The 16,938-nt window shown below is 42.4% G+C and overlaps 1 protein-coding gene across 3 annotated transcripts; it reads right to left on the reverse strand.

Annotated features, from left to right (window-relative positions):
* Positions 1 to 727: 727 nt before the first annotated feature.
* On the reverse strand, positions 728 to 12,891 carry SAR1A (secretion associated Ras related GTPase 1A). Of its 3 annotated transcripts, none has more exons than XM_065407257.1 (7): positions 12,827 to 12,891; positions 10,734 to 10,808; positions 6,705 to 6,824; positions 5,299 to 5,364; positions 3,544 to 3,647; positions 2,785 to 2,916; positions 728 to 1,917 (listed from the first exon to the last, which is right to left on the reverse strand). In XM_065407257.1, exons 2-7 carry the CDS (start codon positions 10,789 to 10,791, stop codon positions 1,801 to 1,803), a joined length of 597 nt encoding a protein of 198 aa, XP_065263329.1. In that variant the 5' UTR covers positions 10,792 to 10,808; positions 12,827 to 12,891; the 3' UTR covers positions 728 to 1,800. The 3 variants fall into 3 exon arrangements, with proteins under 3 accessions (XP_065263329.1, XP_065263330.1, XP_065263331.1); XM_065407258.1 differs by having other exon boundaries at positions 12,823 to 12,891; XM_065407259.1 differs by lacking the exon at positions 12,827 to 12,891 and adding an exon at positions 12,735 to 12,798.
* Positions 12,892 to 16,938: the final 4,047 nt, after the last annotated feature.

The following is a 16,938-nucleotide window of genomic DNA, read 5'->3' on the forward strand; positions in this document are numbered from 1 at the left end:
ATAAGGGTTATATGTTTCTATGCCAGCATCAGAAGAACATATGTACCATTTTTGCAGCACAGTTAACCTTTTTCTGGTTGTAAAACTAAATTCATACCTGACACATGGCAGTATCACATGCTACTGTTGAGTACTCCACAGTGACATTTACGCAGGAGATTCCAACACTTACCGTAGAAAAATATATGGCTTCCGACACTCCAGTGAATGGTTGATGAAGCTAGGTCAAAATGACAAACTCAGCATAAGTATAAACTGTATCCTAATGTTCACTACCACCACCTGTGGGAAAGGCAATCAGCTGCCAAAAAGAAAGATTGGGGATAAATTATTGAACTAGTACTCAAAGTTCCTCTTTCCCTCATTAGGAGTAACAGATGTTGGTATAGGGAATTAAGTGTCAGGCTATCTTCGAGCTGAATCTATTCTCCATTTTACAAGAGTATAATGATATCTCTTGTGGGGATTAATCAGAATAATGTCAGTGGGACAAGAATCAACAGGGTTTAAGATCTAACATTTGTTTTACTTCCCATTCATATATAATTTTTCTGTGAACTATTGGGTGTGTGTGAGAGGTTGTGGCAGGCAAGTACACACAAGCTGTTCTCAGGCCTTACATTGCATAGTGTCACAATAAGATTCTTCACTTTCCCCTAATGATGAAGGGTACTTTCCAGTTATGAAAGCCTGAATAAGTTTCAACTAAGTATCACCACCCCTTGTAGAGGAAGATATGTCTTTATTTTATTTAACTGAAAAGGAGGAGCTCTAGACAATAATGAAACTTCAGACAAAGTCTGTTAAGTATAAAAAGAAGCTGGTGCAGTCTACATGAACAACCTTATCAGATGCAAATGCTGAACACTCATGCTACAACAACAACAAAATAACGTCATGATTTTTAGTTATAATACAGTGGAACCCTGCAACAAAGAACATCCTACATTCTAGAGTGAGAACCCAATAAACCTAATCCACTACAGCAGAAAGACTGCTAATGGGAAACTGAACAAGACAGCTACACTGTCCCTTTCATAGCATCACCACTTTAGGAGGCTGAAACTGGAAACTGCATTCAAACACCTAAGCATGAGGCAGCAACAGAACAGACATGCTTGTGTGTGTCCTTTTTCAACTAAAATCCCTGTAAGTTAAAGAAGCTTCATTGCACAAGTCAGTCCCAACAGCATCCTCTTCATGATCACCCAATGTGACACAGCACAACCATCCTATAGACCAGTTAAGCCCAAATCTATGTTTATTTAGGACTTTAATATCATGATACGTGGTTCATTAATTTGGGAAATATCTAAATACCATTAAATAGATTTTAAAAAACCCTAATAGACTCTGGACCAAACAAGATAAATGTTAAACCAAAAAGTTAGAAGGGACACTGCTTACATTAACACTTTTTTTAAAAAATATAATTGCTTTCTTTAAGTCAATTAGCCACAGTGGTGAGACGTATTCTCTTTTTCAGGTGTTGCAGTACAGCGTGCAGAGTTTTGGATTCCAGATCACACCAGCCCCATTGTAACTGAAAGCCATGGGTTCTGTGGGAAACAATGGCAACTGAAAGGGACAACTTGCACCAGTGTGCAGAATTGTGTTATCTCCCAGTCATGTGGAAAAGAGTTGTGTCACCACTGTGCAACAGGATAGTTGAAAACCAGGAGTCTCTTGGTCAATGCCAATATGTGGCAGGAGAGCCTTCCACATTCTAATAGAAAAGTCCATAAGGAAGTTGTGAACAGGATCAGTCCAGAGGAGTAAAACTCTATGTCTGTCCAAACATCAGTCAATGTACTGTGATAGCCAACGAAAGCCTTCGCCATAGCCTTGTCTCTTCAACACGCTGCACATGAACACTTCCATGGGGCGTGTGTTCAGGTCCTTCAGTGGCACATTTCCCTGGGGAATCAAGAAAATAGGAAGAAGTCAGAATTGCAACAAGCACCGATCGGTGTATGTAGGTGCAAGGAGGTGCAGTTTCTTTATCCTTACCAAATGGTAACCTAGGAGTCAAATGCTGGACTAGCAAGATTTTCCTACTGAAGTTTCACTTACCAGTCTTACAGAGATCTCTTTAGTTTTATTTTATAGTCTTCTTTACACAGCCTTTTAAAGTTAGTTGTCCACAACTGCATCTCAACAGCTGCTCCTACAGACCTAACAGCCAGACTACAGTGAACCAAGAGACTTAGATAGGCAGTTGAACAATAGGACATTGGAAGCAGAGAACTCAAATCCTGCTTTTAAGTGAGAACATCTAGGCAACTATTTTGATATAGCAGTTGTACAAATTAATGAATTTTAAAATTGAAATACAAGATGCATAGCGTGCGGAAGCTCTATAGTGCACCCAAAGTGTATTCTTGCATTTTCTACTATATAGTTTAGTATTTGTGTTTAATCATCTTTTTAACATGGCTGTGAAAGAAAGCTCAGTCATTTCTAGCAAAGCAAAAAAGCAAGGATGCCTAAGGGGGTAGAAGAGTTAGGTGAACAGTACAAAAAGCTTCCAAATGGATGAACTACTACAATTTCTTTCAGAAATATCATGTCTGTACCAAGTCTTAAATATCCAGACAGTTCCCATTAACACTCCGGTATTTTTAATATCTTTCAAATAATTTTTGGACAGAATGACCTGGTTAACAAATCTTGATGTGCATTCTTGGTAACACGTAAAATCACTTATAAAAAAAATATTCCATTCTTCATTTAGTTCCCCATGACCTTATTAATAGCCAAAGGCTCAAACTCTTTTCGTCTTACCTTTCCTGTGGTCTGTCCATAAAGCCCAAAAATCTCCCGCAGTTTCTCCTCACTTATGGCCTCTGGTCTGTCAATTTTGTTACCCAAGATAAGGATTGGCACATTGGATATTGTTTCATCTGTCATTAGTGCCTACAGGGAAAACACAAGTGTTAACATGATGCACTATAAAAATTCGTTATCTGTAGTGACCTTTTATTTCTTTGCTTCAAATCAGAACTGGCAACAATTTAAAATGATCTTTTGATGTTATGGCACTTTGAAGAGGAAAAAATTCCTCAGAGGTGAGTACAAATCTCGTAACAGTTTATTGAAGACAGCTATTGTGTAAATTACACTGGCTATTTAAAATGATCGGAAGACTTTTTAAATACATATTAAGCCTATGAGAGCATGCAAATTTTCAGCCAATTTTTAAATCTGTGTTAGTATATGTAGTAAAATTATAAATTGTTCCTGTGGCTCTACAATAGTTAAGTTAAGAATGGCCTTATTAGTTTAATTCTCCATCTCAAACAACCAGTTATTAGAATTTAGGATGCTACTTTTTTTTTTTTTAAATGCAAAGGGCTTTAACCAAGTCAACTTTTTTTTGAAGGGAAGGGAAGAGAAGAAGATTATAATGCTTGGAAGATCTCTCTCAGGGGCCAAGATATTATTGTATGTTAAGTTCCAGCCCACTTGAAGCCAGAGGAAATTTGCATTTGTAAAGCCAGGACATAGCTCCTGCATGGAAAAAACTACAAATTGGAAACATACATTAAGCTCAACTTTAGACTCCATGAGACGTGAATGATCAGCACAATCCACCAGAAAGACAATCCCATTAATTGCTGGCAGGTAATTCTTCCAAACCCGGCGTGCTAGAATTGAAAAGAACAAACATCCCTGTAAAAACCCTGCTTTGAGGGGGACAGCATGCCCACATACAGGAAAAGAAGCAAGAATGATTTGTTTAAAAGTTTAAATACTTTAGATGAGCAGTTGAATTGAAGCCAGTGACTTGTATTAATTGTCAGTTCTCTCTCCTTCACCAGAGAAAGTAATCAGACCTTTTTGCAGGCTTCTCATACTATTTTTGAACTTTTTTTGTTGATGAGCCACTTGAGTGCAACAGTAGTTTAACTCATTTTTGTATTATTCAAAAGCTACAAATCTGTTCTGCTCAGGTTCTTATACCAAGCCCATTGCCATGGTATCATATCAGCCATAAGCAACAGAGGGTCCTGTGGCACCTTTAAGACTAACAGAAGTTTTGGGAGCATAAGCTTTCGTGGGTAAGAACCTCACTTCTTCAGATGCAAGAAGTGAGGTTCTTACCCACGAAAGCTTATGCTCCCAGTACTTCTGTTAGTTTTAAAGGTGCCACAGGACCCTCTGTTGCTTTTTACAGATTCAGACTAACACGGCTACCCCTCTGATACTTGATATCAGCCATAGAGGACTGCTTAGACCAGGGGTTCTCAAACTGGGGTTCGGGACCCCTCAGGGGGTCGCGAGATTATTACATGGAGGGGGTCACAAACTGTTAGGCTCCACCCCAAACCCTGCTTTGCCTCCAGCACTTATAATGGTATTAAATATATTTAAAAGTGTTTTTAATTTAAAAGGGGGGGGGGGTTTGCACTCAGAGGCTTGCTATGTGAAAGGGGTCACCAGTACAAAAGTTTGAGAACCCACTGTCATGGGTTAAAGGTGACATGCAAGAAGAAAACTGGGCTTGTGACCTTTGTTTCTTTGAGTTCTAAGATGTCTGGAAGGTTTTTCTAAACATTAGAAGGCCAGGGCTTGCTTGACCTGGAGAATTAGTAAAATGGTGACCTATCCCAGAGTTGAGACACAAAGCTGAGAAACCAAGGGGGAAGGGATTTTTGACAGGTTATTTAAAAATAAACAATACTAGAAGCCTATTTGATTTCAATTACTAATGATCATTTTGGAGAAGAGAAGTCTTAAGAATTCAACTTCCCATCCAGTTCAATTAAGATGCAAGTGCTCACGATATAGATAAGTTTCACAGAAGATCCTTCACAAAAGAAAGAAAATCCAGATTTGACATTCCTGATATTTCTAAGGCAAAAGAATCAGAAAAAGCTTTCAGTATAACCTCTAACGTTCTAAAAAACAAAGAAAGGTCAACTTTATGTAAAGAGTCCCTTGTAAACCACGTTTAGGAAGCTTCATTGTGGTTCTATGCACATGTAAGCCATCTATGGTAAGAGATTTAGGGCAGAAGCGTACTGAAAGCAAGATTTTGTACACACTGTCAGAAGCAGATGAACCAAGATTCATCTGCTACAGTAAATGAAATCTAAGTTAATCAGAATGATTAACTTTACATATAAATAAATATTACCCAATTCTACATGTTAAAATAAAAGAGACCATAGTTAGTGCTCTCCCATATATTTTCCTTAAGATGGCTAAAGTTTAGTATAATTATTAGCGTCAGCATGAACTGCAACACTTAATATTCTTTTCTGTCCCCTAATTCTGAAAGAAGCCCGTTCTTACCTTGCTCATGTCCACCGAGATCAAAAGTTGTGAAAGTCATTCCGGCAATAGTCAGCTCTTCTGATGCTAAAAAAGGAGGAATAAAGTCTTGAGTTAGCTGAATTGCAGCCATTATCACATCCACCATATTTTATTGTACCTATCAACACCACTGTAGGATAAATATAAAAATCAAAGAATTAGAGTTAGTTTACGTTTGTTTAAGGAAATATATATGTGTTGTAAAGAAAGGCCCTGACTAGCAAGTAGAAGGAAGGCCTTGAAAATAATGAGTTATAAGGCCAAAAGGAATGAAGTAGGGAAGATTTCTGGTTCAAAGAATGACTAATGAAACAAGAAGTTCCTAAAAAGAAGGCCTCTGGTGTGACTGCAGGTGGTTTTCAATATAACAAAAAGAACCTGTCTTAAAAAAAGAGTCACCATGGACCTTCCCATCCCATGTACCAGTGTTATCTCTATGTGAACCTAGGTGAAACGAAAAAGTTGTTGATCAGCAGGATGGAGGGGAAAAGATAAGGAGGAAAGACCTCGGGAAGAAGGACGTTGTAAATCTTATTTGAATTAAAATGAAAAATGAGGGTGAACTGTCTCAAACTAGTTGTTAGCTAAAGTGGTAACTGGCTATGACATCATTTGTTTACTGAAGAGTATAAAAAGTTATGAATTTGAGGTTCTTTGTCAGACTCCACCAGATCATGCTGGAGCACACCAGGATGAGACGATTTTCCCTAGGTTTTGCCTATTTGTAAGTATATTGCTCAGTATACTTTTTTTTTTTTTTTTTTTTTTTAAACTGTTTGGGTGTAGTGACCGCTTATTTTTAGGCTGTTAGACATGTTTAGAGCAACTGTATTAAATACCATTTGGCCTTTGGACTTAATAAAGAATTTATGGTTAAACTGATGTTTGGTGGTTTCCTATATTATTATTAGTATTAATAATTTCAAATAATAATTCCAACAACCATACACAGAATGGTATGAGGGACCTATTACATAAAGGATGAAGCCACTTCATAGGATCATTAAAATGGGAAAGGAGTTGCTCTTTTCCAAGGGTACATCCTGATTAGTCTCTAGACATGAATTTTATATTTAATCTAGAAGAGCAATTATGCTTAAAATAAGCTTGTGTTAACTCAACTGAGTCAGTCTTCTGCATTCACTTTATATAGTTTAACTGATGTTTCATTACAAGACTTACTCAAATTTAATTTCACCTCAAGAGACAGACACCACACAAAAGTCCTCAAGGTTAGTTTTAAAAATCTAAGTCAATCTCTAAAGATGAAAACTATTGAGGCATTTTTCATCATTACAGCTCAATATCCAGTTGCATGAGTGATTTTGATGAGGAAAATCCAATGAACAATGGACTCAATAAAATCAGATCACTGGATAACTTACTTGGATGTAGCGTAGGGACATGTTGACCCAATCTGTCATCTTTGAGCATGTGCAGAAGAGTGGTTTTACCGGCATTGTCCAAGCCCAAAAACACTAGTTTTCCAGATTTCTTGTACAATCCTGGAAGTGAAAAGAAAATTCAACAGGTTTACATTTGCTCTCATGCAGAAATATGATCTAATATAGATATTAAATACTACAGTGGTATCACATAATCCACACCTTCCAAAAACAACAGTGTAAAACATTACCCATAAACCCTCAGCACAGGGAACACAACACTGGGAAATGAACCTATGGTTTTGGGAAGGTAAAGCAAAGTGTTAATTATGAGGCTGGACAGTGTTTTCTAAACTAGTTTTGGCTTCCCCCCAAGTATGGACTTTCAAGCTTTTCCTGAAAGCCATTTCCACATCTATGGAATACATGACAAACTGAAGAGAATGAGGCTACATCAAGTCTATGTGTAACTAGGTCCTGTTATAAAACAGAGCAGAAGAAACCAATCTTTAGATGTAATGGGTTAAAAATTAATCTGCCATTCAAGACATTTAAAAGTGGAATTACGATTTTACCCGCAAGGAGATAAAACTGTAAATGGGCTCATCTAGGGGAAGAAGACGACAATATGAAACAGAACGAAGTAATGAGAATGCTATTTAGATTGTGTAAATATAAACAGAGCTTTAAAAATCCACGTCTAAATGTGCATCTTTCCTGGGAGAGTGTCATTTTCTGCAGGATCTAAGCTTTCATTTTTAAAAGTTTTCTGGAACTTGTTTGTGAAGGTATCCTTCCAAATGTGAACCGATGCAATAAAACCTTTTCAAATCTGCACTGATCCAGAATTGCCACCAGTGTTAAAGAAGAAAAGGGGGATGCGACTGTCAATGATAGGGGTGGTCAGAAAACCCTGGTTGCCATCATTAGGAATAAGCAGACCTCAGGAATATTCATCCATCCCCACCGAAGGGAGCTTCCCCACAGCCATCTAGCACACGTCTCTACATAGAGGTGGGACCTCACTGATACTACCATGTCACCTCAATGAAAGTCTCTGTGCATGGGCACACTTGCCATTCCAGCAAATTGCTGGAGTGGAGACATAAGAAAGGCCACTCCCACAGAGCCCTCTGCTGGAATGGCAGGAGAGGTCTCCCCACAGAATTCTCCACACCCCCAATGAAACAGCCATCTTCTAGAATGGTAGACAAAGGGCCCACCACTACACTGCTCCCTGGTTTGGAGCCAGCTGGAGTCAGGGTCAGAGGGTAGCTCTGTCTGTGGTGAGCTCTCCTCCCACTTTGGCAAATCACCAGGCACAGGGCCACCATAAACTGATTTATCCAGATGGTTGTGCATTGTTAATTTATTGGCGAAGGTAGCAATAACATTGTTCTATTTGGACCCAATCAGCATCAATTTGGGGTGTGCTGGGTCTTGTGTGTAGATATAGAGTTGAGCTCAGTTCAGCTAGCCACAGTCTTACATCGTGGGCCCCAGTATTTGGTGAGAGAATCCAACTAACAGGACACTGGACAGGAGAAGACATGGCTTGGGTTGCTGGAGTATGCTGGCCTGGCAATTCGAAGACTTAGTCCTTGGGCCAGCAGGTACTGGATACATTTTCCAAGCCTTGTTAATAAGAGTTAAGTAGCTAGATAGTAGGAAATTGAAGAGATATAGTTCAAGGGAAAGCATGAAAGTCAATGGAAAAGCCTGGAAATAAATTTGAAAACAATTGTGGAGATGTACTCAGAGTAGTTATCAATGGTTCAATATCAAACTAGGAGGATATACCTTGGAGGTCTCGCAGGGGTCTGTCTGGTACTAGTCAATATTTTTATTAATGACTTACATAATGGGGTGAAGAATATGTTTATAACATTTTGTGGATAATAGCAACTGGGAGGGGTTGCAAGCACTTTGGAGCACAGGATTCAAAATGACCTTGATAAATTGGAAAATTGATCTGAAATCCACAAAATGAAATTCAATAAAGAGAAGTGCAAAGTACCGCACTTAGGAAGGACAAATCAAATACACAAATACAAAATGGGGAATAACGGGCTCGGTGGTAGTACTGCACAAGAGGATCTAGCAGTTTGAGTGGCTCACAAATTGAATGTGAGCCAACAATGTGATGAAATTGCAAAAAAGGCTAATATTCTGAGATGTGTATTAACAGGAGTGTTGTACATACAACAAGGTAACTGTCCCACCCCACCACAGTGGTGAGGACTTTACTGGATTATTATGTCCAGTTTTGGGCACCACATTTTAAGAAATATGTGAACAAATGGGAGAGAGTCCACAAAAATGAGAGGATAGGACCAAGAAGAGCAGCCAAAATGATAAAATGTTTTGAAATACCAACCTATGAGGATAAAAAAAACTGGGTATGTTTATTCTTGAGAAAAGAAGACTGAGGGGGGGTGGACCTGATAACAGCCTTCCACTACATTAAGGGCTGTTATACAGAGGAAAGTGATCAATTATTCTCCATGTCCACTGAAGGTAAGACAAGTAGTAATCAGCTTAGTCTGCAACAAGGAAGATTTAGGTTAGATATTAGGAAAAAATTTCTAATACTTAGGCAATGGAATAGGCTGCTGTGGGAGTTTGTGGAATTTCCATCATTGGAAGTTTTTAAGACCAGGTGAAACAAATGCCTCTCAGGGATGGTCTAGGTCAGGGGTGGCCAACCTGTGGCCACATGCGGCTCCTTGTATAGGCACTGACTCTGGGGCTGGAGCTACAGGTGCCAACTTTCCAATGTGCCGGGGAGTGCTCACTGCTCTACCCCTGGCTCTGCCACAAGCCCTGCCCCCCACTCCACCCCTTCCTGCCCCCTCCCTGAGCCTGCCATGCCCTCGCTCCTCTCCCCCAACCCTCAAGAGCCTCCTGCATGCCACGAAAAAGCTGATTGGGAGGTGCAGGGAGGGAGGGGGAGGCGCTGATTGGCAGGGCTGCCGGTGGGTGGGAGGTGCTGGGAGGGGAGGGGAGCTGATGAAGGGCTGCTGACGTATTACTGTGGCTCTTTAGCAATGTACATTGGTAAATTCTGGCTCCTTCTCAGGCTCAAGTTGGCCACCCCTGGCCTAGGTATTGTTGGTCCTGCCCCAGGACAGGAGGCTGGATCAGATGAACTCTCGAGTTCCCTTCAAGCCCTACATTTCTATGATTCTATGTTTAACTTGTAAACCAGAAGGACTGGAGTTAGGAAGAGAACTCATGTCTAAGCAGGTCACAGATTTCCCTGAAACACTATGGGAAGATTACCTAACCTCTGTGCCTCCAATTTTGTCCATAAAACTCAGATAAAGAGCTACTCAGACAATGAGGAGGATTAGAGAATTGTCTCAAAAATACCATGGAAGGGGAGAGTATCTTCATTATAAACTGCATCAGATTATTGCACAGCAGTACAGTATGAGGCAGGGCTCACCAAATAAAGGGGAAGGAATGTTTTATAGGTCTTACATTTTTAAAAATTCAACTGTGGATCAAGCTACTCTCATTACTTAGGTACTTTGTAAATGAAGGTACAAATGAACTAATCCTACCACCATCATCTCATCAGTACTGTTTGCTATTATACCAGGAGAGAAAATCCTAATGAACTAATAAATTCAATAAGGGTGTCAACTATACTAGAAAAGGTGCATCTGTTTAAACTGAAGAAGTGGGTTTTTTTACCCACAAAAGCTTATGCCCAAATAAATCTGTTAGTCTTTAAGGTGCCACCGGACTCCTCGTTGTTTTTCTGTTTAAACTGTTTTTTCAACTAGATTTTAAATTGATCCAGTGAAAAGGCTTAATGTAGATAAACCATTTTTAACAAGGATTAAACTGGTTTGAATGTATCTTGTGTTGGTAAATTACCAAATTAAATTAAACTAATTGAAGCAACAATTATACTTGTTTGTGTGTCTGTTTAGCATTTGCCCTGATTTAATCAGAATGATTTAAAATCTATTTAGTTAAACGAACTTATGTTTGATGGTAAATACAAATTTGAAATATTACCTAAAAATTGCAGCACACTGCTGAAGCCATTGTAAATCCATTCAAAAATGAAAGACATTGTTGAAGATTGGTTGCCTGCAAGAAAACAAACATGAGACATTTATGGGTAAAAACCTTAATCCCCCTATGCCAACAAGATTCAGTTGGTAGTAGGGATGTGCATTTGACAGGTCCAAAAATAAGTGGTCAATTGACTGGTCAAATAACGTTAAGAATGAACAAATATTTTAAAACATTAATTTATTAGAACCATAACAGCAGCCAAAAAATAAGACTTTATAGACTCCAAAAGGTTTAGCCTTAGCGACTCTTGACTAATTACAACAAACAAGTTACTTAACTGAGTTATTTTATCTCAGATAAATGTGAAAATCAAGTTCTTTAAAAAAAAAAAAAAAAAAGAATGACACCATGATGCAATCAGAAAGCTAGACTGCCTCCTACATCAGGGTATTCTTGCTATGACTTGACTGGTCATTTGACTGACTGGTTTATTGACATTATTTGACTGGCGTGCTAAGCCTAGTTGATAGCATACTTGCCTGTGCACCAGAAGGCTGAACTCAAGTTTGTTACCCAACTATTACTGGAGTTGAAAGAGGGTGTCTGACCCCTGGTCCCTATTTTGAGTGGATGTTAAAGATCTCTGGAAATTTTCAAACAGCATTTCAAAAAACCTCATTTTAGGTCAATATGTCCTTTTCCACAAACAGGTTCTAAGACTGCAAGCATTACCAACTGCTTGCACTCCAGCAGCTATATGTAACAGAGGAGTTGGTGTACTAACAGTACTGAAGTCATCAGTCTGTGGGCATTTCAGGATGCACCACTGCATGGAACATCCCACTAACTTCTATGTTAACAATAACTGCTCACTTCTAGCTGCTTCCTGAATTATACTTATGTATCTGCCTCTCTTAACTATCATGCTCATTACCAGACTTTCTTTGGTGCAGTTATAAACTGCATGTCTCTGTTTTGGTGATACACAAGGTAAATGGTTTCAAAAGCCATGAGACCAATTTTTGTAAAACTATGTGATGGCTGACTTTGGAGTACATAAAGAGTTCACCCTCTCCTTTCAGTAGTAGTCAGAATGAAAATGAAACGCAAATCAAATCCCGTCAGGGTTTTCCTTCTCAAAAGCTAAAATGCAACTGAACAATAAAAACAATGTTTAGCAAAAGAGCAAATATTACAAGGGGAGCTGCAGGTTTATTGGCTGCACCAAGCCACAATTAATGCTTTCAACTTGTCTTGTTTAGTCCTACCTCATTATGCGTTTGGTGCTTGTAAGTCAGCAGTGATTTTTAAGTACCAGTCAAACGAGGAATGTTTTAAAGAAACCAACTGTTGCCATAAGTACGATTGTGGCTAAAGGTTAGTTCAGCTCATTTACAGCGACTTAAAAACAAAACAAACAAAAATAATAGGAGGAAGAACAGATCCTCCTGTAAATAAATTTAACATAAGAAGCATAATTCTCAAACACAGGCTCCCGAGGAGAATGTTGAAATCCTGCGTGAGGATACGGTAATTAGAGCCGGGGTGAGGTACCTGCCAAGGGGCCAAGCTCCTACAGGGCACCTGGCCATGTACTCAACCACGTCCAGTTCCCTGACAATCGGGTCGCCCTACCTAAGTGCCCGCGGCTGAAGCCAGGACTCAAAGGCCCCCGTGCTCTGGACTGACTCTCCCGGTCCGCCCGGCGTGTGACAGCGCCAGGGGGCTGGCGGGACCCATAGGCCCAGGCTGGGGTGGGGAGGGCCCGCAGCGCACGGAGAAGGGACCCAGACACCGGCCCCGCGGAAGGGTTGGACTCTCCCACCCCCCCACGGCAGAGCTGCTCCCTCACCGGCGCTGGAGCCCCCTCCGCGCGCGTAGCGGCTCCCACCCAAACCGACTGCGTGTCACTCGGCTCCCCTCCCCCCGCCGGGCCCGACCGCGGCCCAGTGCCCCCTCCCCAGGCCCCGGCCGCCGCGCTGCCCAGCCGCCCCTCACCTCCCCCCGCCGCAGCAGTCGCTCGCGGCTCTTCTCCCTGCGGCTGACCCGGACTGCGGTCCCTCGACAGGCGTCAGCCCCCACTCACTTACTCGGCAGCCGCCAGCTACACGCCGGAAATACGTAGCACCTCTTCCCCCGGCTGCTTCCGGGGCATGGGTCCGCCGCGCTGGCTAGCGCGCGCTGCGTGCGGCCGCGGCGTGGTGACGTGTCACGGTTCGGGACCCGGGTTCGAGTCTCGCCCCCGCCGCTTGGAGCGGTTCCTCTGGGCTTCCATTGTAGGCTGTCAGTGCCCCGGCACCGGGAAGCTCTGGCTGCATCCGGTCGCGCGGCGGGCGCATGCGCGCAGTAGAGATGCACGGGCGCTGTCCTAGCAGCCGACAGTTCACGTCACAGAGCGTGTAGCCGGGGCCGGTCAGGCGGCCGCTCTGTGCCTCGGCTGTAGGGATCGGAATCGGAGCCGCGCTCAGGGGCAGTTCCAGGCCCCCCCGCTCCTTTTGGCCCCGGCCGGGCAGAGCTTGTCTGTGGCCAGCGCGGCCCCAGGGCGTGGCGAGGAGAAATGCACTACGGGGCGAGGCGCTCAGGCCGAGGGCTCTGCCTGCCGCTTCCACGGAGCAGCGCGCAGGGCCGGCGCTAGCTGGGTGCCTAGGAGATGGGTCAAGTGCCCGCTGGGCCGGGCTGGCCTTTCCCCGCTGTGTCTGGCAGGGAGTGATGGGCGGGGGGGACCTGTGACTCCTGCCGCTTCGCTGTCTGCAGGAGAGGCGCTTTGCTAACGCGCCCCTGGGAACCTCACGGAACGGGGCTCCACGCGGGGAGCCCTGCAATCCCCACGAGTCCCTCCCCCCAGCCATTACGTAGCTTGTATGGGCAGCCTGTGGGGGAACCGTGAAGCGGCCCTAAGGTGCTCACCACCCCTTTCCCCCCGTTAGTGGCATCTGACCATGCCTCCAGCCCAGACAGCTGCTCCTCCATATAGCCCACTGTCCATTCTTTGACCCTTGTTTAGAGACTCATCCCCTCCTGCTTCACTTTAGATAGAGATGCTCCTGGATGCAGAAGCCCTAGCACATCCCTGCTTTCTCCCGTGAACACACCTCCCTCTGATGAACTACAGGAGGTTAGGATGATAGAGCAGGGAGGTAAGTGGTAATACTCCCCTTTCTGCTCTCTTCTGAGCATCCCTCCCCAGGCCACCTGTTCTCTAAGCAATGCACATATATAAATGGAAGTTGAGTTCTTGAGGGGTATACTCAAGCGAACATTAGTTCAGTTTTTTAAGTGAGTTAGCTGTAACTGTTGTATCATATAACTTCACTAGAATGTGCTTTCTGTGCACATTCTTGTGAACCAAGTGTTTTGGCAGGAATGTCACAGCACATATTACTAACTACTTAGTTGAAATTGGATTTTTAATTCACAAGCATATATTCACCCTGAAAGCCAGATTCTAAGGAGTCATGTTCATTCAGTCAGGTAACAAACATACCGTGCCCAAGTAACCGTAGCAGATGGTGATAATGTAAGATGGAATAGAATCTGCAGGTTGCTCATTATAGCATTTGCTCTGCAAGGCTCTTAAAAGTAAGACAGTTTGGAAATGGTACATATTACTTAAATTAGCTTTTTTCTAAGGCACCTTCCTGAGAAACAGCAATAAATAAGTATCAGAGGGGTAGCCGTGTTAGTCTGAATCTGTAAAAAGCAACAGAGGGTCCTGTGGCACCTTTGAGACTAACAGAAGTATTGGGAGCATAAGCTTTCGTGGGTAAGAACCTCACTTCTTCAGATGCAAGAACCTCACTTCTTGCATCTGAAGAAGTGAGGTTCTTACCCATGAAAGCTTATGCTCCCAATACTTCTGTTAGTCTCAAAGGTGCCACAGGACCCTCTGTAGCAATAAATAAGTGCTTTAAAGAACAGTAGTCAAAGAGCAGAAGCGCTATTATTTTGGAAACGTGGACCCTGGACATTTTGAAAATTCAAAGCTGCAGGTTAGGGAAATCCTTCACAGATGGCACTCTTATTTGACTGTTTAAATCTCTTTGGACTCAGACTGTATCCATTAACTTTTTATTGTTCTTTTAACTGCTAAAAAGCACAGTTGTCCAAAAGACAGTATTTGTTCATTCAGCACATAATGATTTACATTAGCAAGTGTATCTTTATAGTTCTGCAAGATTAAAGTATTTTTTCTGTTTGCAAATGGGAAACTGGGGGACAGAGCAGGCATTACTTGGCCAAGGTCAAACAGGGAATCTAGTAGAGCAAGGAACTGAACCCAGATTTCTGAAGTTGCAGTCCAGTGCCTAAACCGTAATACTTTCTGTTTGTCACCCTTTACATGCCACCCATGGACCATGAGAGCTGGTGCTGTTCTCAACAAAAGTCCCCAGAAAAGGAGACTCTCTCCTTGGGTTGAAAATCTGAAACACCCTCTTGTGGAGTTGGAGGACTTTTTGTGCTCAAACTCCCTCAGAACGGTGCTTACAGTAGTGCTGGAGCAAAAGCAATTGGTCAGCAACAAAAACAGCAAAACCATCTATGTAGCAAGTTTATAAAGCAGGGTGGACTGATTTAAATAAAAATATTTAAATCAGATTGCATGTGTGATTTAAAGATGTTCTTTTTTTTTAAAAGTAAAATGCAAAAATTAATGGTAACCATTAAAATGTATTGGATTTACAACTAAATCTAGTCTTTACACTATATTTTCTGCTTCTTTTTGCTAACCTGGCGAATACACTGTACCTATACATGTATTAAGCAATTACATAGCTTAAAATGTATTCAGATTCCTAATTTACATTTTTATTATTTTAGAAAAGGATTGATTCATTTTTACTACAAGATTTGTGTCAAACTTTGTTTGGATGAAAACTCAAATTCAATTAAATGCATAAAACAGCATTTTAAAACTGTTTATTAGTTACAATTCTTAAATGTGCTGATACATAAGAAGAAAGTAATCAAAATAGGCTTTGCATATAAAACTAATTGATTTATTAAAAACAAAGGAAGTATTATTTATAGTTAGTGTATTGAACTGATGGTGACTGGAAACAATGTCCTTCAAGATTTTAGAACTAGTAAATATCCTCCTCACACTAGTTTTTATTCAGAGATGGGAATAGGAAAACAAGGTTTTCTGCACTTTCAATTCCCCATTCAAAGTTAAGGAGGCAATAAACTAGTCATTGAGCTGAGCTAGTTGAATAAACCAAAGAGAATCTCTCTGCAGCTGCAGAAGCTACTGCCATCAAACACTGATTTAGTACTTCAAACTCTTGTTCCAGTTACTTAAACCTCTGAACTGGTGGCTGACTTTTTTAAAAAAGCTTAGCCACAAAAATGTATTGCTAAGTATCTATAAATATTTTAATAGTTTAAACCAGTGGTCTCAAACTCCCGGCCCACAGGCCATCTGCGGCTCACAAGCCTCCCCAATGTGGTCCGTGGGGCTCCAGCAGTTTTGGGGCTAGGTCACTTCTGTGGCCCCACCTGCCACCCCAGGGCACTCCCCCCTCAGGAGCCCAGGCAGTACATCTGCCTGCTCGCTCCAGTGACTGCCGGCCCCTCCCTGCAGCCCAGGGGCAGGCCAATGGGACGCTGCAGGGGCGGTGCCTGGGGGCAGAAGCTTGCGGAGGCCCCCTGGTCCGCCCTGCCTTGGAGCCCCAGGTAAGCGGCATCCTCCACCCCCTCTCCACATATCCCCTCCCAGTCTGCACCCCATCCCCAGCCCCCAAACTCCATCCCAAAGCCTGCATCCCAGATCCCCTCCCCCACCCAAGCTCCCTCCCAGAGCCCAACCTCTCACCCCTTCTGCACCCAAACTCCCTCCCAGAGTCTGCACCCCAATCCCCTACCCAGACCTCCTACCCCACCCATACGTCTGACGAAGTGGGTATTCACCCCCGAAAGCTTATGCTCCAATACGTCTGTTAGTCTATAAGGTGCCACAGGACCCTGTTGTTTTTTTACAGATCCAGACTAACACAACTACCCCTCTGATACTCTCCCATCCAAACTCCGTCCCAGAGCCTTAGGCAGGTGGTGGTGGGGGGGGACGGAGTTTTTTGGGGGCGGGTTCTGGGCAGCATGAATGACATTGGCCCGCTGGTAGGATTTGAGGACTGGCACTGGCCCTAAGGTAAACTGAGTTTGAGACCCCTGGTTTAAACCTTAACATAGGTTGTCAGTTTCAGAA

Source organism: Emys orbicularis, chromosome 7 (assembly GCF_028017835.1).
Source record: "Emys orbicularis isolate rEmyOrb1 chromosome 7, rEmyOrb1.hap1, whole genome shotgun sequence".
In the NCBI taxonomy this organism is placed as follows: Eukaryota; Metazoa; Chordata; order Testudines; family Emydidae; genus Emys; species Emys orbicularis.